This window comes from Heliangelus exortis, chromosome 16 (genome assembly GCF_036169615.1).
Source record: "Heliangelus exortis chromosome 16, bHelExo1.hap1, whole genome shotgun sequence".
In the NCBI taxonomy this organism is placed as follows: domain Eukaryota; kingdom Metazoa; phylum Chordata; class Aves; order Apodiformes; family Trochilidae; genus Heliangelus; species Heliangelus exortis.
The window spans coordinates 11,936,234-11,964,054 of record NC_092437.1 but is presented as its reverse complement, the minus strand read 5'-3'; the positions used below and the strand labels follow the sequence as shown (position 1 = coordinate 11,964,054).

The 27,821-nt window shown below is 57.4% G+C and overlaps 1 protein-coding gene across 3 annotated transcripts; it reads right to left on the bottom strand.

Moving 5' to 3' along the window:
• Positions 1–155: 155 nt before the first annotated feature.
• SRC (SRC proto-oncogene, non-receptor tyrosine kinase) lies at positions 156–27,821 on the bottom strand. Of its 3 annotated transcripts, XM_071759532.1 has the most exons (14): positions 27,684–27,821; positions 15,605–15,670; positions 11,587–11,836; positions 11,287–11,386; positions 10,819–10,836; positions 7,404–7,502; positions 6,669–6,772; positions 5,358–5,507; positions 4,948–5,103; positions 4,636–4,815; positions 4,480–4,556; positions 3,954–4,107; positions 3,642–3,773; positions 156–3,255 (listed from the first exon to the last, which is right to left on the bottom strand). In XM_071759532.1, exons 3-14 carry the CDS (start codon positions 11,825–11,827, stop codon positions 3,047–3,049), a joined length of 1,620 nt encoding a protein of 539 aa, XP_071615633.1. In that variant the 5' UTR covers positions 11,828–11,836; positions 15,605–15,670; positions 27,684–27,821; the 3' UTR covers positions 156–3,046. The 3 variants fall into 3 exon arrangements, with proteins under 3 accessions (XP_071615633.1, XP_071615635.1, XP_071615634.1); XM_071759534.1 differs by lacking the exon at positions 10,819–10,836; XM_071759533.1 differs by lacking the exon at positions 15,605–15,670 and having other exon boundaries at positions 27,684–27,790.

The window sequence follows — 27,821 nt, the reverse complement described above, 5'->3', positions numbered from 1 at the left end:
ACCACCACCCACAAAGCTGGACCTTTTCAGGTTTTTTTTTCCCCCACATTTTTATTACTATTAAAAAAAAAACCCAAAAAAAAAAAAAAAAAAAAAGCCCAAAAAACCAAAAACCAAAACAAACAAACAAAAAACCAAACAAAAACCCAACAAAAAAACCCCCAGCTAAATATTTTACTTTGACACTGAAAAAGGCAGAGGTGGGGGAGAGGAGAGCTAGGGAGAGAGACACAGATCCACGTGTTCTCTGCATAGTTGGTTGGAGATCTTAAAAAACACTGTTTTAAAAAAATGGTAACAGCAGAGGAGCTGTAGGGTGTCAGTGATCCCGGGAAGCCAAAGAGCATCCTTATGTGGGGGCTCCCCTCTGGAGTTTATTGGCTTAAAAAAATAAATTGGCAGATGATGATGGTGATGGAGGAGAGGCCCTCAATCTGTGGGTTGTGCTGGCTGCAGCAGTGAGTCCTGGGATGCTGGGTGCCACCAAGACACAGGGATGGACACAGGGACATGTAGACGTGTGTGTGTGCAGGGGGGGACTTGGTGTTGCTTAACTGTCTTCTTCATCAGAGCTCACCAAAAATAAGCCAACCCAGGATGTTCCTTGTGCCAAGGGTGGGCTCCTGCTCTGCCACTTGCCAGAAAGAGCCAGGAAATGAAACCACTGGGTTCAGCCTGGCCCCATCCCACTGTGCTCCTGCAAGACCCTTTCTGTCACCTTACCATGTGTGCTCGCCTTCTCTCCCCAGCTTTCAGAGCAAATCTGGCTTCTGCTCACTGCAGTTTAAAGAGGTTTCTCCTGATTCCATATAATTTCTGGTGGAGGACACCCCTGGGACCAGCTGCCATGGGATGGGGTTTCTCTGGCAGCCTCTGTCCCAGGGATGATGCAAATAATGGGAAGACCCAGAACATCAAGGTCTGGAGAGTCCCTGCCCAAGGACAGAAATGCAGGCACAGCCAATCTGCTAGAAACTGGGAGAGAGAGAAAAGGCTCCCAGGCCCAAAATGATTTGAAAAAAAATTCCATTAACCCTGTCACTGCTCTCCAAGCCACCAAAATCAGGATCTCTCTGTATTGCTGATGAGCCCATCCAAGCTGATTTTGCAGGTTTTTCTCATTAAAAAGGAGCCACCAACCAACTGAGTGAGCACTTCGTTCAGAAATCAGCAGTGGGAAGCAGTGGTGTGCCTGGGCCCTGCACTGGTGGTGGTGGGGGGGTTGGGGAAGGAAGGAGGTTTCAGCTACCCCCCTGCCCATGTTCAGCTCCCACCCAGCTTTCAGGGGACACTGGCAGCACGGGGGGGACTGGTGAGGGGTGGTTTGGGTCTGCTGCCTGCAAGGAGGCTGTGCTGGAGAGAAACCCCATCCCACAAGCCAGGTGGAGGCACAGAAAATCCACTGCTCCAGGAGCTAGAGGTGGGCAAAGCTGCTGGTTCCCCTTCTTCAGGTCCTTCCTGGGGGTGCATACTGGGCCAGCACCCCCCAAGGCCACCCCTGGCCCATCCCTGGCCCAGCAGAGCATCCAAAGAGCCCCCCAGGTCTTTCTGAGCAAGGGGCACAGGGGTGCCTGGGGACCTGAGGGGTGAGGGAGCAAAGCCTTGTGAGCCACCATGGCAAAGGGTTTCCAGCTGGGCACAGCTGCAGAAGAGGGTGAAACCAACACATGCAACGAAGTAAAGGTCTGGGGGGCAGGGGGTGGGGGCTGCTCCAGGGGTATGTACAAGGCAGGTGTCAGGTGGGAGAGTGCAGGGACTGGATGCACAGACAGCCACCCACTGCAAAGTGTGCCTGAGGGCTTGGGGAGTGGGGAGAGGGGAGGTGAGAAGGCAGATGCCTCCTGTCTGGCACAGTGCTTCCCAGGCTTCTCCTTTGGGATGACAGCTCATGGCTGGGGATGCTCCCACCACATGGACATCACAGCCCGGCAGCCAAGACACGAGGGGCACTGGGAGGGGAGGCAGCTAAAAACCTACTGTGCCAACAAAAAGCAGCCATGAACAGTGAGTTATTTCCCTTCAACACTCAACAACCTCCTGTGCCATACACTGAGCCCTGTGGCAGCACTGGATTTGGTGGCAGGGCCAGCTGGAAGGCAGCTGGGGGCTGTGGGGTGCTCCCGGGGAGCTGTGGGGTGCTTCCCGGGGGATGGCTGGAAGACCAGGAATGCTGGGTGGGAGAGCAGGTAGTCAGGGTGGCTGCAGGAAGGGTGAGGGATTTCTGCTGCCCTCCTCCCCCCCCCCCTGGGGTGCTGCTCCCAGGACAGACAAGATGGGTCCCTCAGGGGGACAGATGCAGATGGGAGAGTGGAGCACGCACCCAGGTGCTCCGATGGGACACGGAGCCACAAGCAGCCACATCTCATGCTACTGCTGTATGTTAGTGCTGCTCAGCTGGAGGGACACCCAAGGAAGGGGACTGCCAGCACGCCACTGCCACCCCACACTGCCACCACCACCACCCTGGCACATCACCCCATCCGAACCAGCCAGGGCTTGTGCCTTCCCCGTGGTGAAATGTCTCTGCCAGCACCTTCAGGGAATGGGAGCCAAGGGGGGGGATGGTGGGGAGGGCAGAGGGGCAGGGAAATTTGTGCTGATTCAGAAAGGGGTGGAGGAGGCTGGGGCTGCATGGCTGAGGTGGGGTGATAGGGGGGTGATGCAGTCCCCCAGTTCCTCCGTGTCAGAGGACATGAAGGAGGATGTGTTTTTCCACACCTCCGTGCTCACCCCAGAGCTGCTGGGCAGGGGAAAGGTCTCCCAAAAGCCAAGTCTCTCAGTGGAAGATGCTCCTCTCACCCTCCCAGGCCAGGTGCCCACAGGCTCCTCTTGCCAGTGTGGTTAAACCAGAAGTCTTTCTGGTTAAGGCCAGAAGTCTAAAAGAGCTTTGGGGGACTCAGCCCCTCCTCAGGCCACATCCGGAGGTGATGCCCCATCCCAGCTCTGGGGTTGCTCCCCAAAAATCATCCCCTGGTGGGGGGAGGTCAAACCTCAGAACCCCACAGCCTGGGTTGCAGCGTCCCTGGTGCCAGGAGCAGCTCCGGGTCTATAGGTTCTCTCCGGGCTGGTACTGGGGCTCTGTTGAGGTGAAGTAGTCCTCCAGGAAAGCCTGCAGGTACTCGAAGGTTGGTCGCTCCTCCGGGTCCTTCCGCCAGCACTGGCACATGAGGTCGTGCAGGGACTCGGGGCACTCGGGCGGGCAGGGCATGCGGTACCCCCGCTCCACCTGGTCCAGCACCTCCCTGTTCACCATCCCTGCGTGAGGACAGAGGGGACACAGTGTTGATAAGAGCCAAGCCAGATCCTGCACTGACTCCTTCCCCAGGGCACGGTGCTGGGACAAGCCTTGCAGGAAGCCCCGGTGAGAAAGGGACCTCTCCCCTTCCCCCCTCATCCCTTCTGGATTGTCACCTTGTTTGGGGAGTGGAGCAGGACAGGGTGGCTGTGACCCTGCCTCCAGCCAGACTCTGCAGGGAAAGATCTGACCCAGGCAAGGGCAGCTCAACCCTGAGCCAGCCCTCCCTGCCCAAACCACAGGAGGAACTGCATGGGTTTGTTCTTCTGGGGTCCACAGGGTGCCAGGGGTGAGTGCTGGGCACTACGATGGGGACGGGGTCCCGTGGGTGGGTGCCAGCCCTCACCTGGGTATGGCACTCTGCCCTTGGTGGTCAGCTCAGTCAGGAGGATGCCGAAGGACCAGACATCTGACTTGATGGTAAACCTGCCATAGAGAGCAGCTTCGGGGGCCGTCCACTTGATGGGGAACTTGGCACCTGGATGGAGAGGAGCAGAGTGAGGGGCTGCTCCTGGCCCCAGCATGCCTGGGGGTGCTTGGGGCTGGGAGTGCCTCCAGGACCCTCGTATGAGCAGGGCCATGGGACAGCTCGAGATGCACTGCACACCGCTGGGGACCGGTGGCAAGGGCTCTGGTGCCACCTGCCCCGGGCACACACCTTGCCGAGCGGTGTACTCGTTGTCCTCGATGAGGCGTGCCAAGCCAAAGTCAGCCACTTTGCACACCAGGTTCTCCCCCACCAGGATGTTGGCTGCCCGGAGGTCCCGGTGCACGTAGTTCATCCTCTCCACGTACGCCATGCCGGACGCGATCTGTGGGGATCAGCACGTGGGGCAACGAGGCTGGCGGGTGACACGAGGGTCCCCAGGGAGCACCCATCACTGCTGAGGGGAACGTCTCTGCAGCAGGACCCCATCGGGGTGTGGGAACAGGCGGTTGCTTGCTCAAGAAAACCCAGGCAGAGGAAGGTTTGCTGGCCAGGGAGAGCTGGCAGCAACGGGTACCCACAAAATGATGGTTCCTGGCTTCAACCCAGCTCTGGTATGAGCACCACAGCCCACCCAAGTGAGGCTGTGGAGCACCCACCGCCCACCAGGTGATGGCCAAGACATCCGAGTGAGGTGCTGGGGCAGCCAGTGCCCTTGGAAGGGGATGCAGGAGGCCCTGGGGATGCACAAACCCACCTGAGCCGCCATATCCACGAGCTGGGGAAGCCGCAGGTACTTGCCCATCTCACCCTTCAGGAAGTCCAGGAGGCTCCCTGTGAGGAAGACCATGGTCACAGCGATCCAGAGGAGCAGAGCCTCTCAGCCTTCCCCTGGCATCCCTCCCGTGCTCACCTTTGCTCATGTACTCAGTGACAATGTAAATGGGCTCCTCTGAAACCACAGCGTAGAGCTGGACCAGCTTCTCGTGACGGAGCTTCTTCATGACCTGTGCTTCCTGCAGGAAGGCCTCTGGGGACATGGTGCCAGGCTTCAGTGTCTTGATTGCCACCCGGGTGGTGCCGTTCCAGGTGCCTGTGGCACAGGACACGTTGCTCAGGACACATTTACAGGGCAGGGGACCGTGTCCCTTGCCTGCCCCCCCGGCCCCACTGCAGGCTCAGGGCACTCACACGGAGGGGACAGCGGGGTGGGGATGGTCCTTACCCATCCACACCTCTCCAAAGCAGCCCTGGCCCAGCTTGACCTCCAGCCTCAGTGATTCCCGGGGGATTTCCCAGGCATCCTTGGCAAGGCCTTGGGTCTGGGGCTTGGACGTGGGGCAGACGTTGGTGAGACGGTGGCACAAGCCATCAGCGTGTTCTAACACAGGAGAGGACAACACCAGGGTGACACTTGAGCATTTAGACACATGATGCCTTTAACCCACATCTTCCCCACAAAACACCTCGGGGACCTGTACCCAGGCAGCTTCTCCCCAGCTCCCCCCCCCTCAGTGGCTTGGGGTCCCCCAGCCCCACAGCGGCTTCTCAGCAGCACCCACCCTGCAGCGAGGGCAGGCACAGCACCCAGGGTATCACCTAGACCCCAAAGGGACCCCGAGTGTTTCTACCCACTGGAGTAATAGGCCACGAGCTGCTGCAGGCTGTTGAACTGGGTGCGGGAGGTGATGTAGAAGCCTCCGCTGTCCAACTTGCGGATCTTGTAGTGCTTCACGTTGAGCCCTTTGGCGTTGTCAAAGTCTGAGACAGAGAGGCAGTAGGCACCTGTGGGCAGGAGAGAGGGGCTGGGGGGAGCTGTGCCACAGACAGGTAACCCCCCTGGGGTCCTGCCAAGAGGTGGGCACGGGGGAAGAGGACCGGGCATGCAGGCTGCTGCTTCCACCCATCAGCAGGGGATGAGGAGTGGCTCCTGGCTGCGTGAGCTGGTGACGTGTACCCCCAGCTACAGACACCCCGTGTCACCACAGCCCTCAGCTGCCCCTGCTGCCACAGCAGCTCTGACAACCTTTGCCACCAGCCAAGCTAGCATGGAGGTGGGGGTTTTCTGGGTGACCCCCCCTCATAGGAAGGAGGTGGCTGACCCCTGGGCACAGTGATCCCCGCAGCAGCAGCACCCCCTGGGATGTGCCAACCCCCCCCAGCCTGCTGGGTCCTTCTCCCCAGCAACACCAGAGGGCTGGAGCCACAAATAACAGAGAGGAGATAAATGCTGCTGCTTGGCCAAGCTGTTTCCACCAGAATAAAATCAATAGCAGTGAGTTCAAGGCAGCAAACCAGAAAGGGAATGTCAAGGAGCTTCTCCCAGAGGTGCATTTGGAACCAAGCTAAACCACATTTCCAGGTAAGAAACAGCAACCTCAGGCAGCTGAACCACAAAGGTCACAACTTGTGCTTTCAGGAGGTATCAAGCAAGTACAGAGAGTGGTGAGGCTTGAAAGGAGGACCAAAAGATTCATCAGCAACTCTGCCTAGTTGCCCAGGAAGCACATACTCAGGGAAAACACCAGGAAAAACAAAACAAACCAAACCAAATTTGCCTGAGGGTGTAAAAAAAACAAAACCAAAAAAAAAAAAAAAACAAAAAAAAAAACCCAAAAAAAACCTGGAAAAAAGGAGGATCCTGGTAGGTAGTGCTGCCAGAGCTGGTGGAGCAACCAGCTCCCATCCTGCCAGAGTTAAAACATTTCTTTTTAGTGTCAATCACTGCTCCCTGGGGACCAGCACTGGGAGGGGAGGTCCCAGGAGGCAGCCCAAGCCGAGGGGCATCGCTCAGAGATCCCCAACATCATCCTGGCTACAAAATAGGAATCTTGCCTCCTTCTCCCTTTTCATATGGCAAAGATGGGGTGATTGGGACAGTACAGAGTGACCGAGGGGACCAGGGTCCCTGCGTGCTCCTCCAGGCTGCCCCCAACCCCTGCTCACCTTTCGTGGTTTCACTCTCCCGGACCAGGAAGGTCCCTCGGGGGTTTTCAGGGTTGAGCAGCAGCCGCTCCGACTCCCGGCGAGTGATCTTCCCAAAATACCACCTGCAAGAGCAAGGCACAGCTCAGCACCCAGCACTCACCCACCCCCCCATTGCCTTTCTGAGCAGTGGGTTCAGCCCTGGCCTCCCCCCCCCCCACTACAGGGTTTGGAGACCACAGACTGCAGGGTTTGGGGTGTGCTGTACCCCATGCAGCCCGGGCTGTGCATCACCCTGCACCACAGACCATGAAACACCTTCACTCCAAAAGCCTCCCCCAACTGAGGGGCCTGGGGAACCCCTGAAGTACCCTCCCCCCCCCAAGATCTCACTGGTGGGGACACTGCTGCTGGCTGGGGACACAACTGACACCACATAACTGGGGGCTCAGTGCCAGCTTTGCCCCTGCCTGAGCTCAGCCTGATCCACACAGGCAGAGCATCCACAGGCAGGGATGGGTGGCTGGGAGGAGGAAAAACCAAATCAGCAAAGCATCACGATCCCCCAGCACCATTGCTCATCCCTCCACACTTTAGGGGCTGGAAGACACTTGAGAGGACTGCAAATTCAAAGGGGAAAAAATAACAAAAAAGAAAAACCTAGAACTTTGCCCAGGAGAGGGGTAGGGGAGAGGGCAGGGCTCAGGGTGTAGTTGCTACCCCAGGTCTGTAAATTATCTAAAAGATGCCAATTACTCTTCAGCCTGGATGGAGTCTGAGGGTGCGACATAGTTACTGGGGATGTAGCCTGTCTGTCCTGTGGTGAGGGAATGGGCCAGCCACCAGTCACCTTCCCTGCAAGAGAACCAAAAGACACTCAGTGTGAAGCCAGGAGCCCCCCCACCAGCCCCAATCCCACCCGAAGGCACCCAGGGGTTGAGCCAGAAGAGCCCTGCTGGTAAGAGATGCAGAGCCCAGCAGGAGGGTTCTGCTGCCAGCCCCTGCCCCTGGCCCCTCTGGGTGAGCTCTTGGTACTGGGGGCACCCATCTGCATCCTGGATGCTTTAAACTCCAATGGGGCAGGGCAGCCAGCGAGACAAAACACCTTTGGAGCCACCTGAATGCAGACATGGCCCTGGCATTGGGGATCTCAGGCAGAGGGAGGGAGGGAGAAATGGGGAAAAGTGACAGAATGCTGGCAGTGATTAAAAACAAGCACCAGAAACTCCCCTGAGAGTTTGTTACAAGCAGGCTGCAGAAAAGCAACAGGACAAGGTGTAGAGGTTTGGGTGGTGAGGGGTGATGCCCAGCCTGGGTGCAGTGGGGTGCCCACCTCACAGCTCTGGGATGTCCTCCTGCACAGCCACAGCCCCTGACCCCCACCTTCCCCTCAGCCCCAGCAAGGGCTGTGCCTGCACACACAGAGCCACACACCCCCAGCCCCAGCACAGCCCCTGGGTGTCCCCAAAAGCCTGGGGCTGACCCACCTTCCCTCCTGTCCCAGGCATGGTGGCCCCAAGCAGGTCCCCAGGAGCTGGCAGGGCACAGGAGCCTTCTCACTGCCCTCCTCCCCGCAGGGATGGGGAAGGAAGGGACAATAAACAGAGAACAAGGAGACAGCAGGAGGTGGCTTCCCCTTCCCTGCAGACAGCAGGGCTTCCTTCCACCACCTGCATCTTCTGGCCCATCAAAGAAAGAGGCACCTAATTTATCCAGACCACGAGGGAGATGAGGCTTTGGGAAAACTGCAGATCCGTGGGAACCACAAGGATGCAAGAACTTGGCAGGAAGACCTCCACAAACACTTCACAGAAAAACCTCAATAACCTCCATCACCACTGCAAGACCCATCAGACCACATCCAGATCCATCCCTGACCCCTGCAGATGTGTGAACCTCCATCCTCCTTCCAGACACACCAGCAGCTTCTGACTTTTCCTTGTCCCAGCTAAAGCAGTGATGCTTTGAAGCAGCCAGGAGAAGCAGGACACAGCCCCCAGCTCCCTGCAGTGTGGTCGGGGGGTCTGGGGAAAGCAGGGACCCTCTGAGCATCTCCTCCCACCCAGAGGGCTCTGGCCCAGAGCCCATCCCCAGCCACACAGCACCATACCCAGATGGTATTTTAGCTTCTCCCAGCAACTCGTGGCAAGTGGCTTGGGCTCCTGCTGCTGCCCCAGTCACTTTACTGGAGTGGCTCTGAAGGGGACAGGAGGCTGGCTGTGCTCCTTTCCCACAGGACTGGAGAAAGCATCTGCTTGAGAAATGCCCAGCTTTTGACTTGTGGCTTGATTCCAGCTTGAGCTGCAAGCTGGGAATTCAGCAAAAACAAACTATTCCAAAAATGTCTCAGCAGGGAAAAAAAATAATAATCATCATCTTCATCAAAACAAAGCATTTCAACAATTCCTTGCACAATCTTACCCAAAATACCCCACCACAGCCCTGCTGGCTGCCAGCTGGCTGGGAGGAGACCTCCTCCCCCTGGAAATGGTACCACGAGAGCCTTTCCACACTGGGGTGGATGGAGTTGGCCCCTCCTGAGGATCACCACGGACAGCCTGGGATGTGCTGGGATGCAGAAGGAGGGAGGGGAGGGACATGGAGGCTTTTCCATTTCCCCTGCCTGACCCCAGCCCTGTGAGAGCAGCTCAAACCCACAGCCACCCAGCAAAGCCACTGGTGGCCCACTGTCCCCATGGCTGTGGGCTCCTGCTGCACCCAGAACCTGCCAGCCCACCCCAGGCTGAGCCCCAGCACCCTCCACACAGCCCCAGAACACTGACTGTGCCTGCCAGGGAGCCCAGGGGAAGGGGACATGGCAAACCTGCCTTTTGCTGGCCCCAAAGCTGGGGTCTGGGCACTCAACAGCTGAGCACACTCTGCAAGAAGAGAGACTGACCCCCCCCCCCTTACACACACACAGAGCACTGCACAGACTGCACGGCATTTTCCACCACCTCTCTCCCGTGGACATCCCACTCACACTGGGAAGCTCAGCAGCCAGACCCTGCACCCTCCACCCACGGGCTGCATCACCTAAAAAAAGCCCTTTTCCTCCCCAGGGTTCTGCAGGGTCCATCACACCCCAACCCTTCCCCCTGACAAACAACAGCCCAAGACGGAAAGAAGCATGGAAACCCCAGGAGTGATTTAAGGCATAAAGAAAAAAACTCTTCATCTAAGAGCTCAACCCAGACCCCCGCTGGGCAGAGCTCACTTTGGAACAGCTCAAACCAGAACCCAAGCCTGGGGGCAGTATGCTGCTGAGCCTGCAAAAGCATGAAGCACCAAACACCCCGAATTCGGGCTCGCCCTGCAATGTTGAAGCCCTGCACTTCATGGATTCTTAATCCATGGACTTCATGGGTTAAATGAATCACCATCAATAAAAAGTGTTGGAACACGGAGAACAAGGATCAGATTGAAATCATGTTTGTGCAACACTACCTGACCATTGCAGCAGAAATATCACCCCTGGGGATGTTCCCTTGTCTTTCCACCCTTTGATTTTGCAAAGCTGGTTTGGGTGCCCAGGTTTGGAGGCAGAAGGAGCCAACGGGAGCTGCAGACCCCATGGCAGCCCCATGGCTGAGGACATCAGCTCCACCAGCCAGGCTCCAGACAGTGTCTGCCATGTGCCAGGATAGAGTACACATGGGTTTAACACAGGATCCCATTTTAAAAGCATCTTCCAGCTGGTCACTCTGCCCTGCTCTACACAGCAAACCATGGATGTGCTGCTACAAGCAGGATGGAGGGCAACCAAGCAGGAGCCAGACCCCTAAAGAAGCCTCGAGTCCCCTGAGACACTCATAAAATATAAAAATAAAAATTTAAAATGTGCAAATAAATGGAAAAAACACCACAAGGAAGCAGAGATCCAACAGAGCCAGGACTGCAGGGGGGGTTCAGGCACAGACAGGGAAAGCCAGCCAGGTCCAGAGCTCCTGGGTGCAAACACAGCTCTGGATGGGGCAGTACCTCAGCACTGGAAGGGTTTCTTCACTCTACCCTGGTCACTCAGGGAGGACAAACCCAACTGACCACAAAACCATTGGGCAACCATCTGTTCCCAGCCCCACTTCACCCAATCTCACCCTAATGTGGGCAGCATATGAGCCTTTGTCATTTGAGACTGTGAATAATAATAGTAATAATCTGCAATACACACCTGACATCCACTTTTCTCCTAATGGACAGCATGGCACAGAGGAGAGAAAAAAAGAGTCAAGAGAGAAGCTGAGATCAGAAACACAGGGCAAGCACAGGGCAAAGCACCCATGAAGCTAAGGAGATGTGTCCAGAAAAATGAGAGGGAGCTGATGGGGACAGGCTGGGACACAGCCCCATGTTGGAGGGCACCAAATGGCCAGTAATCCAGGAAGAGGTGGCTTGGTGACAAAGCTTTCTGCCACGGTGACCAGAAACAGGGCTGGGAGGATGTGGGAGCAGGCAAATGACTGCAGCACTGGTGTTCTTGGACAAGTCACTGTGTCCATGTCCACTGGTGATCAGGCAGCGATCACCCAGAGCATCGCTCCTCAAGCTCCTGATCCTGGGCAGAGCTGGGCCTGGGGACTCCATGGGAGGGACAAAGGTGGCAGCTCACCCCCGTGGGCTCATCCCCAGGGACACTCACGTGTTGTTGACGATTTGCAGGCGCTCTCCTTTCTTGAAGGACAGGTCCGTTTCGGTCCGGGACTCGTAGTCATAAAGGGCCACGAAAGTGGTGACTCCACCTGTGACACAGAGCACTCAGGAGGGGCAGAGCCACAGCACGGGGCTGGGAGACCCTCGCTGGGGACCCTCCTCCCTCACCATCCTCCCACTGGCTGATAGGACACGGATCCCCTCTCCCTCCAGCTCAGAGTCCCTCAGAATCAGACCAGAAGCTGGAACCAACCCCACTCCCCACCTCCCACCCAGCCCCCACACCAACCAGCCAGAGCCCCGGCACGCTGCGGGGAGGTGACGGTGTCCGAGGTGTTGAAGCCTCCAAAGAGCTTGGACTCTGCAGCCATGGTCCCAAAGGAGCGGCTGGGGGTGCGGTGGGCATCGGGAGCAGGAGCTTTGCTGGGGGTCTGTGAGGATGGGTAACCCCCGTGGTGGGTGCTGTCAGTGGGCTCCAGGCTGCGCCGGCGCTGGCTGGGGTCTTTGGGTTTGCTCTTGCTGCTCCCCATGGTCCCAGGCTGTAGGAGACAGACAGACATGCAGAGGGACTATTATTATTATTATTATTATTATTATTATTATTATTATTATTATTGCTGTTGTTATTGCTCTCCCTTATTCTCTCTCCTTTCTTTATCAGGGAGGAGTAGGGGATTAATACTGAGCATCTGTTATTCGGTTTAATTGCCGGACCCATGTTAAACCGTGACAGATTTGTTTATTTATTATTGATATTGTTATTATTAATCGTTTGTTTTTATTAATTTATTGTTGTTGCTATTGTTATTTATTATTAATATTGTTGCCATTATTATTTGGCTTTATTAATTGATGATGATGATGATGAAGCTGCTTCCCAAGGCTTTCACGACAGACGCCAGCCCACTAGGAAACAAAACAACCTCTGGAGTCTGTTCAAGCACCAGCTGCCAGGCAGCATGGCCACCCTGCCCTTGCCCTGGGACACCATTGCCCCCAATTAAGGCCAAGACACCTCCTGTGTGGCAGCAGCAGCAGCCAGCAAAGAGGCAGGAGCAGAGCTGCCAGGACAGGTCTGGGGAGTGGAGGGAAGCACCCTCAGCCATGGGACTTGGAGGGAGGATGCTGAGTGTGGAGCCTGGACTGGTGCTTGGGAAGGCAGCAGCTCCAGGGCCAGGCACCCACTATGGGATGTAGCCCAGCACCCCATCCAGCCAGGTTTCCCCCAACATGAAGGTTTTCACCAGGGCACAGACAAGAGAAGACAAGATCCAGGAAAATATTCATTAGTTTGGATTACTTTGATGGCAGAAATTTGGAGAATCCACAGCTGCATCACTCTGCTTGGTCAGGATGGGGATTTAAATGCTGAGAATGTTCCAGCAAAGTCCAAAATGTGCAGCAAACAAGACAGAAGTTTAAATCAGCAGCAGTTCCAGGCAGTCAGCAGCTAAGGACCAAAGGATCTCAGCTTTATATATAGTCATGCCTTCCTTTCCACTCAAGATCAAGCTCTATAAATACCTTCAAGGTAATGATATAAATGAAGGAAGGGAATTATTTGCAGTCTCCAAAGATGTCAGGATACCCTGCAGTGTCCTGAAGCTATGGAAGGAAATATTTAGGCTAGATCATGCATGGCAGGAGGGAAAAGGGAGGTGGAGACAAGCTGGGGGGAGAATATTTCTGGTAAGAAAAAACAAGCAGAGAAAGAGCAGAGGAGGCAGCTGCTGCCTGTGGGGTGTGGACCTGGGTGCAGCCACACATGAGGCTTTGCTGAGGGCTCAGCCTTACCCAACAGATGGTTTTCTAACTCAGCTTTCAAGAGAAGCTGGGACCAGGCCCCCACCAGCAGGGCCAGAGCCACAGGCAGCTCCAACATCCTGCCCAGCCCCGGGCATTGGTGGGGCAGAGCCCCCAGCTCCTGCCATGGGGACATTTAGGGGTGACAGGTACAAGATCTGCTTCCCTCCCAGCTCCCCTTCCCACAGCCAGGGCTTTGCCCCAAGATCAGGGCTTATTTTCCCAAGACCTGACTTTCATCTACAGTTTTCCAGCTCCCAAATTACAGAGATGACTGGCAGCATTCCCTGTCCCCCTTCCATACCAGTTTGCTTTGACTGCAACTGTGCTGGTGGCATCAGACCTTGCCAGGGCTTGGGAATAGGAATAAACTGAAATTTTGGGCTGGGTACAGCAGCTGCTTCAGTGGAGAGCAGAGCTGTCCTTCCTCCTACACATGCAGGAACGAGGAGGGACCAACTCCTTCTGCCATGGGACTCAGTCCATGCTTATCTGTGCTGGGCTTTGTGGGCTTTGGAGCAAAAGAAGAGCAAATACAAGCTGTGAGCTTGCAAACCATCACTGCAGGCAATCCAGAGGCAGACCCAGTGGCACAGGGGATGGGATCTGTCCTGTGAACAAATGCACTTTAAACAGTCTGGTAGAGAAGATGCTAAAAGCAGAACAGTGGAGGAAAGTAGGACCTTAATAATGGTAAGAAAAAGCCCTCACTGCCAAAAAAAGCAAACCTCCCTGTGCCCCCCAGCCCTTTGCTCACCTCTGCCCGGGGCTCCAGCACCAGCTGCTGCTCCGGGATGGCAGGGGCAGTGCAGGGAGGAAAGCAGGGGCATGGCAGGGCTGTGACCATGTGGCTTGTGACTGCCCACGCGACCCTGAGCCAGGGCACAGTCACTCAGAGTTTCCCCTGGAAGCAGCAGCACTTCCCCAGGCAGGAAAACACCCTGGCAGGGTGGTGGATTTGGCAGCGCTTTGGGGACACAAGTGTCCCCCGAGTGCAGCCCGTGGGCCTGCCAGCCTGGGTCAGCAACTGAGTTATCAGCAGCTGAGAAAAATGAGAGTATAAAATAGTCAACATGCCCAGAGACTAGCCAGGAGAAGAGCACAGCAAGGACAGAGCAGGTCCCCCAGGCACTTTCCCAATGTCCCCAAAGCAGGGGAAGTCCTCACCTTCACACTGTAAGCCCACAGGACATAAATCCTGTGCCCAGTCCTCCAAGCTCTCCTGTTGCAAAGACCTTTGCACCTCAACACCTACACACACACACACACACACACACACACACTTTGATTTGGCTAGTGCAAAATGTAGGCTGGCAACCCCAAAAGGTGCCCTGAGGCACTGGCAGCCTTGTGTCACCCCCACTCCCAGCTCCAGGTAACTCAACCAACCAGACCATGTGGCTTTAGTCCTGTGGCTGCCATTGGGGGAGGACATTTCCCACCGGCCTCCAGGGAGGTGAAGAGGGTCCCAGAAATCCCCTGTGTCCCCCCTCACACCGCTGCCCTGGCAGCTGGGGAGGAAAGGGTGCAGATTTCCCAGGAGGATGCAGGGTGTTGTGTAAGATCCAGGCAGAGGAGTTATTAATGCTGGCAGGAATGTGCTGTGCACTCAGTCCCCGGGGGGCAGAGGGGCCACGCAGAGAAACCCCCCTGCCTCCAGCAGAGCTGGTGTCAAACCCCACCATCCTCCCTTGGAGCTCAGGAGCAAAGAAGGTAAACCCACCCCTCGGCTTCAGCAGCTCCCAGTACACCCCAGCAGCATCACTGGGAGCTGTGAGAAAGCATCACAGGGGCCAGATTTTTAAAATATCGCCCCCCCCCGCCCCCGCCAGCATCTCTGCTGCGTTGGTATCCACCGCTCGGCACTGCTGCCTGTGTGTAACAGGCTGCCGGCATGCTCCGAGCCTCCGCCAGCCAGGGCAGCCCGGCTGATGCTCAGCGGTGGATTTCCCTGCTTTTCGCAGCCCACAGCGTTGGGATGGGGGGTGCTCAGCATCGCTGCCCATCCCCAGCCGGTACCTCGGCTTTCGGCAGGGCTTTCCCCCCCACTCTCCCTCCTCACAGGTTTGGCTGGAGCGTGGCCAAGCAGTCCCAGCGCTCGTCTCCGACCAGGACCACGGCGGCGGCTTTCCTGCGGCGGGGATTAGCAGCCCGGGCACGTCCCAGCCCGCAGGAACTCCCCTGCTTTCCGCTCCCCTGGGGGGGTCAGCGCCAGCGGCAAATCACAACCCACACCCTGGCTGCGAGGCTTCAGCTCCGCCGCGGGAGCAGCAAGGGGTGGGCGAGATAAAGCCAGGGCTCTGCCTTTTGCTCTTGCAGTCAGCACCCTGCCCACCCATGGATGCTGAAGGGCCAAATTCAGCTGTTGCAGAGCACCCCGTTCCCCACATCTGGACACACACAGACACACACACACCGTCCCCAGAGGTTGGAAGCTTTTCCCTTTCCCAGGCAGGTTCACTCAGCCGGGTTCCCCCTCCCCGGGGCCGTCGGAGATGCCTTACCCGTGCTTTCGGCTACAGCCTCGCCGCGGGGTGAGGAGGTGAAGTCAGCTCAGCTCCCGCCGCAGCCTGCGAGACAGAGGGGACGTCAGCACCCACCGCAGCCCCCACCGCCCCCGCCAGCCCCCAACGACACGGTCCAGCGCCCAGGGCTACCGCTGCCTTCCTCTTCCTCCTCCTCCTCCTCGCCATCCCTCCAGCGCAGGGCCGGCAGCTCACACCCGCTCGCTCTGATCTCTTCTCATGTGTGAAGAGGGGACGATTCTCTGCTCCACTTCATCAAACCCACCGGGGGACGGGAGAGGAGGCGGCTGGAGCCGCCCCGAGCGATGCCCCGCGGGCAGTTTCCCCACCACCACCCCAGCCCACCGAGGGATGTTTTGGGGGAGAAACAAAGCTGGTTCCTCCAGACACACCAGCATTTCCAGCCCTGCTGCTGGGTCTCCAGACAGTCGGGACCACTGTCGCAGGGAGGGTCGGCCACCAACCAGAGACCTTGTCCCCAGGAATAAGAGTCACCTTTTCCATCCCCAAAAGCACCGATAGATGTGATGGCACAAACCATGCACAAGGGCTGAGAGCACCTCGTGCTGCTCAAACCCTGTCTCAGCCAGAAAAGCACATTTTGGCCACATTTTTCAAAAAGGACAGTTTCCTGCTGCAAGTGCAGGGGATGCTTGATAGGGGGACACTTAGCAGCAGCAGAGGCTCAGGGCAGAGTTTTGGGTGGAAAATTGAGCAGGGGAGAGGCCCGCAGAGCCTGAGAAACCTCTCATCTGGTTCTGTCACCCATTCTGAGCCCCCAGATCCTGCAGGAACTGCCCCTTCTTCCCTTCTCATACTGAAAAAGGCATCTCCCTCCAGACAGCCTTGCTCACCCACTGCAGGGCAGAGGCCTGAGTTGCCCCCAAGGGGTGGCTCTGTGGCCACAAAAAGGAGGTGCCACACAGCAGGTCTATTTTGATGTCCTCCCCCTTCCTCCTGCTAATAAGTTTTGTCACTATTTTTAGTGCATTTGATGAGGATAATAAGCAGGAGCTGATTGACAGCTCTTTAAGACTTTGAATGGTTTGTAATTTGTACTTGACTAATATTCACTGGCAATAATTGCACAGCAGGGTGGGAGGTGGGGGAAGCTGCAGTCTCAACTCCAGGCTGCAGCACATACAAATAAGGCTGCGTCGTGTACGCACGTGGTGCCCCTGTCCCCACTCTGTGCCACCGAGCTCCTGGGTGCACGCTGCTGAGGCCGTGGTTAGACAAAGGAGCAAAAAGAGCCACCAGAGAAACCCACGTGTGCCTCAGGCTGGGGTCAGCCATGCGCTGGGGTGGTGAGGTCCAAGGTCCTCCGAAGGGGAAGGGGAGGAAAGGAGAGGTCCCCAGGTGGATGGATGCAGTCCCATCCTTCACGCACCCAGGTTTGGGGATTTGGTGGCTGAAAGTGGCTGTTGTGGCACAGCCCGGTGACCTGCTCTGTAGTGGGGCTGTGATCATATGGCTGGCACAGCCATGGCCAGGCTCGGTCACCCTGCCAGCACTACGGTCCCCTCCCTGTGCTCCTGGTTCTGCACCCTCTCCAATTCACCCCATGTCGTGGCTGGGCTGAGCCGCAGCCGGAGGGGAAGGTGCAGGGGCTGAGCCCAGCAAGGAGAGCGCCGCAGCAAGAGGCCACCCCCGCCCTCCCCTCTCCAAAAGCAATTAAAAATGAAGCACACTCAGCTGCACAGCTCAGCTCGGATCAGATCACAGCACACGAGACAGCAGCGTCCCCATCCTCCCCCCACCAGTGCTGAAAATGCCGCCTGACCTGCCCAGCATCCCCACTCCTCTGACACCCGCATCCCCAGGGATGCTTCCCCCCCCCAAAAGAAAAAAACAAAACATTAAAAAAAAAAAAATAAATTAACTGGCAAGTCAGGATGCAGGCAAAGGCTGGATTTTCTGCCCTACCTCCCCACAGCAGAGATGCTCTCAGAAAGACAACACCAAGGGGAACCAGCTGCTTTCAGGCTGTTTTCTGCTGCGTGTTGGGCTCAAGGATACCATGGCCGTGGTAAGGCCAGGCTGATAGCGGGGCTGTCGGCGGAGGGGGAAGCGATCTTATCTTCTTTCCAAAGACACCAACAAAAGACACTGATTGGGAGCAGACAAAACAGCAGCACGGCAGAAGCAGAAACCTTGGGAAATGCCGCCAGAGGCTGGGGCCCGACACGAGGCACCCAGAACCTTGGGCAGGGAGACGGCAGCGGCCAAACAGGCTCTGTCCTTGGGGCTCCTCTGGCAGTCGGGATGGGGTGGGTGCTGGGGGAGAGGGGTGGGCGAGGGGCCGGGGGTCCCCGCACCCACCCGCAGCCAGAGCAAGCAGAGCCGCGCCGCCGGCGAGATGAATGAGGGCACCTGTCTCACACCAGACTGAAAAATGAAGCGTGCGGGACGGCGGGCGAGACAAAGCAGCCTCGAGGCACCCAGCCCGTGGCAGCAGGCACTGGGGATGGGGAGAAGCAGAGAGCAGTGATCCCAAACCCACCCCCACCCCACCTACCCCCCAGCTCCATCCCCCTCTGCAGGCAGCTGACCCCCTGCCAGCAGGATGGGGGGCTGGGCAGGGGGCAGGCAGGGATCTGCTCCTGAGGTGTGCCCTTAAAAACAGAGGTGCCAGGATGGAGGCACCCAAGAGGCAAAGGGCACCTCAGCATCCCCTGCATCCCCCTCAAAAGTGGGGTCAGGCAGATCTGGCTCAGCCCCTGCCCCTTCCTGCCCCCTGAATACAGCAGTCAGCACGGCCCCCATGGAAAAAAGGGATCCCTGTCCTGTGCATTCGGGCTCTGCTGGGTACAAGAGGGGGAAAACAGAGACACATCTCTGCCAGGCAGGGACCAGCCCTGCTGCAGTGAGTGCAAGGGGTGGTGAAAAAGGGGGAGCTGCTCCCCCCACCCTGTACACCAGGGTTTGGTTCAGCAGATCCATTGAATCCTGTCTGGCTGATGCCATCAGGCATGCCTGGGCCATGCCTCCAGCCCTTGTCCTCTGCAAGGACACTTGTTTCTCACCTGCACTGCTTCCTAAAACAAAAGGAGAGATGGAGAATTCTTTGCTTTATCTCTCAGCTCCAATCTGGGGACCAGGGAAGCCATTTCCATGGGTGGATGTCCCCTGATACTCACTGGGGACTCTCACTTCACCTGTGTTAAGGCATCCCAGCCCAACTCTGGCTCCCCCAAACTGATGGAAAACTCTCCCAGATGAAAGGAATCACTGTTGGAGGAGCGGAGGGGAGGGCAGCACAGCTGATGAGTGGGGGCCCAGCAACACCCTCCCCACAGACAGAAGTCCCAGCCCCTCCTAACCAACCCTGTCAACTCCCGTTAAATTTAAAACAGTGTTAATTAAAGCTGTACAGCCCAAGCTAGCAGAGGCCAGTGGGTCACAAAGGGGAAAGGATAATTAAATCAACCATCCAAATTCACCCCCCGAAGCAAGGGGGAGAGTCAGGGTTGGGAGCAATGCAAAATGCCTCTGAAAAGACATGTCAAAACAGGGAGTTTAAAAGACCAAAACAAACCTAAGAAGCACAAAACCAGGTTCTGGACATTTATCTGGCCAAGAAGCTGGGAAACACCAAGCAGACACACAAGGAGGTGTGCAGGGAGCTGAAGATCTCTCCAACCGTGGTGGAGCCAGCCCCTTGACACATGGTTTTTGGCTTTCCAGGGTGATGGGAAGGGGCTCTGCAGCACCAGGAGCAACAGAGCTCCCTGCAGCCCATTGGGGGTGCCCTCCCATTGACTTGTGTAAGGCTGGCAAGAAAAAGTTGCAGGTTTTATCTCCTGAAATAATTCAAGTGGCTGCCTGGAGAGAGCAGGACATGTGGCAAGTTGTGCTTGCTGGTGCTGAGCTGCTGGGTGCTCAGTTTTAAACCTTTTTCTCCCCTAAGGGATGGAAGCAGGGAAGGTGGCCACTGCCACGCTGTGTCACATCCCCACCACCACACTGCAGCAGCACTGGGTCACCACTTCAGGTCCCCAGTGTGTGGGTACAGGTAGCCTGGGCTGCCCCACCACCACGCTCACCTGCAGCCCTGTGCTCCCAGGGAGCTGGCAAAACTTTGCAGACTCGAAGCTCCCTCCAAGGGAGCAAGTTTTTAATGTTTTACACTGTGGAGGGCTCTGGAGGGAGCTGGCAGCCACTTTTCCAGACCAACACGGCATGGAGTGAAGTCTGCAGGAGCTCCTGGCACAGCACTCCCTGGCATCCCACCCAAAGCCTGTGTGGTGGGTGCTGGGAGCTGTGTGGGCAGCCAGCAGTGCCCTGTCACCCCTTTCCACCTCTGAGCTGCAGCAAAGCCACCCCAAAAATCAGGATTTTCACAGCATTGGCAGTCACACGCCTTGGTCCAAAGGAGACCCTCTGGGTTCAGGGTGCTGCTAGGAAATGTTTGCAGTCAGGGAGGAAATGAAAATCAACCAAAGGCTCCTGGAGCCCCCACTGTTCCCCATTATCTGTGCATGAGCAATTTGGGACAGGCAGAGAACAAGCACACAGATGCCTCAAACCCCTGTGGAGCCTGCTCCTGGCACACCATGAGGAAAGGGCATCACCTCACTTCCTGGCCACCACACATCCCTTGTCCCTTTCCCTACCACAAAGGCATCCTGGCAATTAGAGATGGAAAAACAAGCTTTTTCACCCCAAAGGTGGTCCAGCAGAGGAACAGGGCTTGGAGAGGTGGTGGGGTCACAGCTGGCCTGGTGCTGTGCAGCCTGACCTCATGGTGCTGTTCTGGGTTGGACCCTCCTGGAGCCTCCCAGCCTGCCTCAGCCTCTGCTTCCAGCATCCCCACTGGGACACCAGCCAAAGCCAGGATTGCCCAACCAGCTCCAGCAAACACCTTCCAAAGGTGCACAGAGCACTTGGCCTGCCTTAACCCAAAGCTGGCTTCTCCCAGACAGGTGATGAGGGCAATGCTCTCCTCCTGCCAAGTCCAGGAGTTTCCAGGGGCACGAGTGCCTGCAGGGCTGGGAAGCACCAATGTTGAGCTGGGCTGGCATTAGGAGCCAGCTCTTGGCCACCAGGAACCGCCTGGAGCCGGGGGACAATTCTTCCCCTGAAACAGCTCAGCACAGGGGCTTCAGTCCTCCCCAAAATGTTTATTTTTAATATTATCTGCAGCCATTGTAGCACCCATGGGTTCCCAGCGACAGCCACCTAACTCTTCAGTTTCCCACAGCCCTACCACATCATTGCTTTTCCTGTCCACCTCCAGACAAAGAACCAGGACGAGGGACCAGCCCTGCTGGAGGGGTGACAGACCCACGGTGACACGAGCTGACCTCTTGAGGAGGATTTCTGTTCCCCATTTCTGGAGTGCCTCTCCCAGCACAACCACCCTTGGGCTCCAGGAAACGGAGTTTACTTCTGCTTTCTGGAAGGAGACATCTGCCCGGGGTGCTCCCCGGGGATGGCCATGGAGCAGCACCCAGCCCGCCCTGTGCCCAGCCCCTGGGGAAGGGGCAGGTGGCAGAGAGAGCCTGATGTGACTCATGGATGGCTCAGATCCAGCCAAAAACGGTGCCACCACCGGCACGTGCCCTGGCTTGAGGGATGCCACACCCAACAGAACCACAGAGATTCCAGCCCCGGGCAAGGACGGCAGCAAATCTCCAGGGCAGGGGGCAAGGAACATGCAGGAGGCATAAAAACTCTAAGATTTGAGCAAGTTACAACCACCCCTGGCCACGCTGGCGTCACTGCTAAAACATTTCCACTTTCAGAGAAACCAGCCCAGCCAGTCCAGCCAGGAGAGGAGCTCCAGGGGCTCCAGCATCCCTCCAGCAGCCTTGCAAAAGGGGTCCTGAAGGACCTCCACGGCACAAAACCTGCCAGAAACCCCTCCTGACATGGAATGGGAACTGAAACACTCGCTGGTAAAAAAGAGAAAACGCAGGGAGGGTATTTGCACCCTGAACACAAACCCCCCCCAGGGCCAGGGATCACCTTCCTCCTGGCCAGGAGCCACACGGACTTGGTGGGACACGTGCTGGGGTTCACTGCAACAGGAGGGCACAAAGCAGAAGCCAGGCAGAGGCCAGGGACCTTCCATCATTGATTTCTAACACTTCCCACTTTGTAGACCCTTGAACAGCTTCAAACAAATAAGCAGAACCCCACGCAGCAAATTTACGCTGATTATCAGCTTCTTTTCCAGGTTACTTTGGGACTCTGGGGCATCTGCCCAACATGAGCCACGTGCTCTGGGGAAGCCTGAGGCCACCAGAACCACGGGGCCACCAGCCCTTACACACACATGCTACAGGGCAGTGGGTGGCTGCAGGTCAAGGCTGGGTGATCAGAATCACACACGGCACCCGCTTTCACCTCCACAAACATGGATGGAACCAGGAGCAGCTCCCACAGCAGTGGGCACAGCCCAGCGCCGTGGTGTCTGGTCTCAGCACCATGAGACCCCACGCAAGCCCAGACTTCGCCGGTGGCACAGCCCGGTCCCCACGGCCACTCCCATCTGCACCACCAAAACAAAGCAACTCGCTCAGGATGCGTCAGAGGAAGCAACTGGGGGGAGGGGGTTTGAGGGGCAAACGGAGAAGATGAGCCAGCCCTGGACAGCTGTTCCATACCCAAAAAGCTGTGTCAAGATTCCCCGGCCATTCCCGGGGCAAGCAGGATGTTCGGCAGCTCCACGGGAGCCGGCCGGGAGGTGCAGCCTGAGACGGTGCTCTATAAACAGCCCCAGCAGATGAAAAACAAAGAAAAACGCTGAGCTGGTGGCTTTTATCCCTGTGGCTCCTGGAGGGGAGAGACGGACTCTGCACACCCCCAGCCCCGCTCCGCTCGCTGCAGCGGTGGAGAGGGAGAGGAGATGGATGGGCTGTGGGCGAGGTGGATGGGACCTGCCTGGAGCCACCAATGCCAACCAGAGGGGTGGGACAAGCTGCACATGGACCTTGCACCCTCCTGTGGCACCTCTCCAGCCCCCCCCCCCCGGTAGGGCTCTTCCCACCCAAAACAACCATCCTGAGCTGGAGTTGCTCCCTCCCTGCCCTCGGGCAGAGCCTGCGGGGAGAGGATGAAAGGGAACGGGATAAAGGGATGAGGGGATGAGGGGATGAGGGGATGAGGGGATGAGGGGATGAGGGGATGAGGGGATGAGGGGATGAGGGGATGAGGGGATGAGGGGATGAGGGGATGAGGGGATGGCACCTCCTCTGCTTTCTATCACCTGCAGCTCATGGCTTCAGCACAGAACACCCAGATCAAGGCACATGAGCTACCCCTGTGCTCAAAAGAAGGGCTCAGGTCAGCATATGAACACACACACCACACACACACACACACACACACACACGTGTGGACAGCTGGGGGTTGCAGCTGCCTCCACATACTGCTCTCCCTGCCCAGCCCCAGCTGCACACATCAGTCCTGGCCCCTGACCCTTCCCAACCCCCACACTTCCAAATTCAACTGCCCAAGCATGAAACTCATCCTGGTCCCAGTGACTTGTGCAGCTCCACATGCACTCTTCCTCCTCTCACCAGTGTGGGAAGGTGGATGCTGCATGGGAAGGAGACACATGGGTCAGGACAGGCTGGACTTGTTAACCTCACCCATGGAGGAGGAGACAACACAACAGTGAGCTTTTACCCTCATTTCCCAGATTTTTGTAGCCCAAGATCACCAGACATAGTCAGGAAGGATGGGAGCAGCCACACTGGGTGGAAGCTATTTTTGCAACACGTGGTCAGGTTTTCCTCCAGCCAGCCAGCCCTGCACAGCACACTTGGGGCCAGCCAAAACCTCACAGTCATGGGAGCAAGACAGCAACAGGTCAAGCACAGGATGGGGCTGGGAAACTCCCGGGCCGGCTGCACGTGAGGAAGCAGGGAAGGAAGGGCAGCATAGCCCGAGTCACACGTGTCCCCAAGCCAGGTGTGGGCAGAGGTACTGGCACAGCAACACCCGCTCACCCTTCACCACAGAGCCCAAAGCAGGCTTGCTACACACATGCCCCATTTCTTGTATTTTTGCCTTAAACACACAAGCGGTTCTGTGCCCAAATTCCTCCAGATCCTGCACATCAAGCTATGGATATCTCGGATGCTGCATCTCCACCAAGACCACCTGGAGTCAAGAGGCTCAGGCACACTCCTCCAAGGTCCAAACTAAAATCAGCAACTGTCCCAGCCCTGCCAGCCCCCACCCTCCCAAACACCTCCCTGCTTGGCAGCGAGGGCAGCCACTGGATCCTTAGCCCGAAGGGAAGTCGGTGCAAGACGCAGATTTGCAGGTCCTGGTTCCTGGCCCACGTTCAAACCACATTTGTTCCTGAAATCTGTTTCAGGGCTTTATTTTCAAAGCATGCATGTGCTGAGGCATGTGCAAAGCAGCATCGGTTCCTGCTGCAGCCAGCACCGAGGTTGCCCGTGCCAACTCGGGGCCAGGTCAGGGGTCTGGGTGCACCCGAGCACCGACCGCAGCCCATTGTGATGAAGCCACACTCAGACAATTAATCATCTTTTTTTCTCCCTCTGAAGTGGGTGATACACCAGGCTACTTCACTAAGCCGGTTCAGAAGACGAAGGACCCAAAGCATTATGATTTTTCTGAGGCCTGCTTTAAAACATGCACATTTTCTGCCAATGGGCAGAAACTTCAGCAAGGGGAGAGCCCTGTGGGAGTCGATCCACAGCATCCACAGCTCCAGGTTGCTGAAAAGAGAAGGAGGTTGGACTGGAAACAGCCTCAATCCACACTCCTGTCCCAGGAATGGCCGTGCAAGGATGGTTATTTCCATCCTGAGGTCCAAGCTGCTCTGGGACATGGGATTAACGGGATGTGTCCTGCATGGAGCAGCGTGGGGACATGCTGCCATGTGCTGTTTCCTGGTGGGATGTGTGCTGTGAGTCTCCAGGCAGGCTCCGGGGTGAGATGTGGAGAGCTGCGGAAGCGAGCTCAGATGGGAAATTGTTCCCAGAGATAAAGGAACAAGTTGGAAACTGAGCTGCAAAATAGACAGTACAGGAAACAATAGTGCTTCAGATAGGCTTTCAAATTTCCCCCAGTGATGCCAGGAGCACGGTGCTTGGTCCCAGTGATGCTTGGGGGTTCCCCCCCTGCCCCTCCTGTTGACATGCTGGGAGGAGGCACAGACTGGTCACTCCCACCTTTTCTCTTTCAAGCTGTTACATGCATTTGCTGGTCATTAAAATGAGATGTTACTGGCCAAGTCCTTCAGGTCTTGTAAGAGTTTTAGCTCAGTGACAATCCTGGCACCAGCGGCAGGGAGAAGCAGACAGGATTTTGGAGACACAGGAACTGTCCCATCCTTGCCTGGGTGAGCCCAGCAAAATGATGCTGCTTCCTAGGAGCAGCACATGCTGCTTAGGGCCATCCCTGCCTTGGGACTGCTGATGTCCCCTCTGTGCCACCAAGGCAGCAAAGGAGCCTCCTGCCTCAGTGCAGTTCAGTCACAACAAAACCAGCAGCTCTTTTCCTTATCTTAACCCCCAACTTCAGGCACTTGGACAGCCCTTTCTGCCTCCCCGAGGTACCTCCATGATTTTCCATCACTCTGGCACAAAGTCATTAGGGGGCAGAGCTATCATTAGGGCATCTCCATCACACAGGGAATGCTGCAAGGCCACTAACGATCGAGACAGGGAACATTGGACTTCCCTTAGCTGCTGCTGCTGCGCCAGCCCATAAATAACCTCATCTCCAAAAAAAATATCATCGGGCTGTGTTTTGGCAGAGCCACCAGAGTAAAGTGTTTGGAGAAGCCTCTGCCCTGCTGCTCCCAGGTCAAAGCTTGGAACTGGGACCCGACCCTCGATCTTGCAAGCAAAGGTGCCCTTCTCTGACAACCAAGCACTAACCAGCTAATGATTACAGAGACATGGCTCCCTGGGGAGCCACCACATGAACCTCAGCTCAGAGACACCCAACAGCCAAAGTTTTGCTCTGGGATAGATCCTGAGCCAGCACAAAGTGTCACACAACAGCTGGCTTAGCACCGGGCAGCCCAGGATCAGCCTCTCCAGCTGCAAAGGTGTCAGGAGCAGCCCCACAGTGGAAATACCAAAAAGGATATCACTCTAAAGTGCCAGACTGCTTCATGTCCCCTTTCATGTCCCCATCCTCACACCTCCCTGGAGAGCCCTGCCAGACCCTGCCCTTGTTTGACTAACACATGCTGCACGGGGAGTCCGGGCACATGTTGAGCTGCTGGGTGCTGAGGGGGTCTCTGAGCCTGGCAGGGAGGAACAGCTTCCCACCAGTAACAGCTGGACCTTGGGAGAGGTTCTCCCACCTGTGTGCTGGTCACTGCTGGCAGCAGGTATCTGCTCGGCTGAGAGGAGAGGGAGAAAGCTCCAGCTCCCTGCTGCCGTACACCTCCTCCTCCGGGGAGCACTAGCCAGGCAGGAGGAAGGAAAATCAAGTCTTTTGTTGCCACCTTCCCGCAGCTCAGTTTGCATTCAGCACTGTTGGGTGCCTGCTGTCCCATCCGTGGCCCCACTGTGCGGGCACTGCTGGTCCCTGGCTGGAGCTCACCCCGGGAACCCTCCAGGCACTGCACCCTCCACTGCCCCCAGCTCTTAGGTCCCAACTCACGGGGATCTCTCCTGGGGGCTCCCCACGGCTGCACTGAGCAACCACATCATGTCCTTTCGTTTCAATTGCTCCTGGGGAACCAGTGGCACAGGCAGAGTAGCACAACCCACTCCCTGCCATCTATGACCTTTACTGACCCACTGCTGCTCCGTGACATCGGGACCAGGACCAGGATGAGGACCACAGTCATCTCCCAGCCCCCAGTCTGGGGGGCTGAGCACACAGCAGCAGCAGTGGCCCAGGTGGGGAAGGGGCAGGGGAAGCAGGGGCTGTGCAGGGCCAGCAGAACCTGAGGAGATGCAGAAGACCCCCATTCATTTCCACCGGGTTTCACAGCTCCCAGAGAGGACGCTCAGCATTAGGCAGGAGCGCACCAGGGTCGGTGCCACCTCCCCTTAAGCCCCGATCCCCAGCGCACACACAGCCCCGTGCGATTGGCCATAACCCCACAGGCTGCCCCTGAGCCCATCCCAAACGGCACCAAAACACAGCAGAAGTGGCAGCACGGCCCTCCAGGCTGCGAGCAGGGATAAAAGCCCACCCCGATCCCAGCATGGCTCAGGACAAAACCCACAATGCTCTTCCATGGCACCAGCTGCTGCGACAGGGACAGTGGGGACAACGCCAGTGTCACCGCTCACAACCATGCACAGGGGTTGGATCACCCGGACTGCGATGGGGGAACTTCCCGACTGGGGAAAGCCTTTAAATGGGCAACATGGGGCTCTGCAGCCCCCCAGCAGACCGGGCCACCCTCAACGAAGGGCGCGGTGAGGAGCCTGGCCCGACACGGTTCTCGGTGCCCACCGGGGCTGGACACGAGCCCCAGAATAACCGGTGAGCAAACACGACAAGGGAAGCGGATCAGGAGACATCAAAGCAGGGGGGCGATGAATATTTCATGTCCTGGCCTACATACAGCCCGGCTCTCCCCGCCCTGCGCTCCCGGGGGTCCCCCGCAGCCCCTGATCACAACAAAGGGGAGTTGCAGGCAGGCGGTGCCGCCCCGCCGGACCCCACGGCCGCCCCGCCAGCCCCTCAGCATGCCCGACTGGCCCTACAGCTGCCCCCTAGACCGGCAGCATCCCCAGCCAGACCCACAGCTGACCCACCAGACCATGTGCACTCGCTGCTGGACACACAGACGCCCCACAAAAACCCGTAGCCAGATCACGAGCATCCCGGTGGGGACCCATGGCCACCGGACTGCGGGCATTCCCCGCTGCCGGACCCATAGCAGCCCTGCCGGAGCCTGTGTGTCCTCAGCTGGACCCATAGCCACTCCTGCCAAACTGCCAGCACCTCCGACGAGATCCACAAGACTGTGTGCATCCTCCCGCCGGACCCCACGGCCGGACCCCGCCAATCACCCGCCAGCCCCACAGCCGGACCCAGGGCATCCCCCGCCGGACCCTACTGTCGGACCCAGGGCATTCCTCTCAGGCCCCCCACTCACCTCCCGTCTGTCCACGCAGCGGAGCCAGTCCCGCCGCTCTCCTCCAGTGCTCGGCCCCGGCTTTGTCTCCGCGCCGGGGGCGCGGCCGCCGCCCCCCGCCGCGCCGGGTGCCCGCACCGGACCGGACCGGGCCGAGCC

What these genes read in the sequence shown, in the direction of transcription:
- SRC (XM_071759532.1), bottom strand. Translation starts at nt 11,827, where the DNA reads ATGGGGAGCAGCAAGAGCAAACCCAAAGACCCCAGCCAGCGCCGGCGC. An exon ending in GCGTGCCGGGGCTCTGGCTG is followed by an intron (nt 11,387 to 11,586) that starts GTTGGTGTGGGG and finishes TCTGTGTCACAG; the next exon opens with GTGGAGTCACCACTTTCGTG. An exon ending in CTTTGGAGAGGTGTGGATGG is followed by an intron (nt 4,816 to 4,947) that starts GTAAGGACCATC and finishes CCTGTGCCACAG; the next exon opens with GCACCTGGAACGGCACCACC.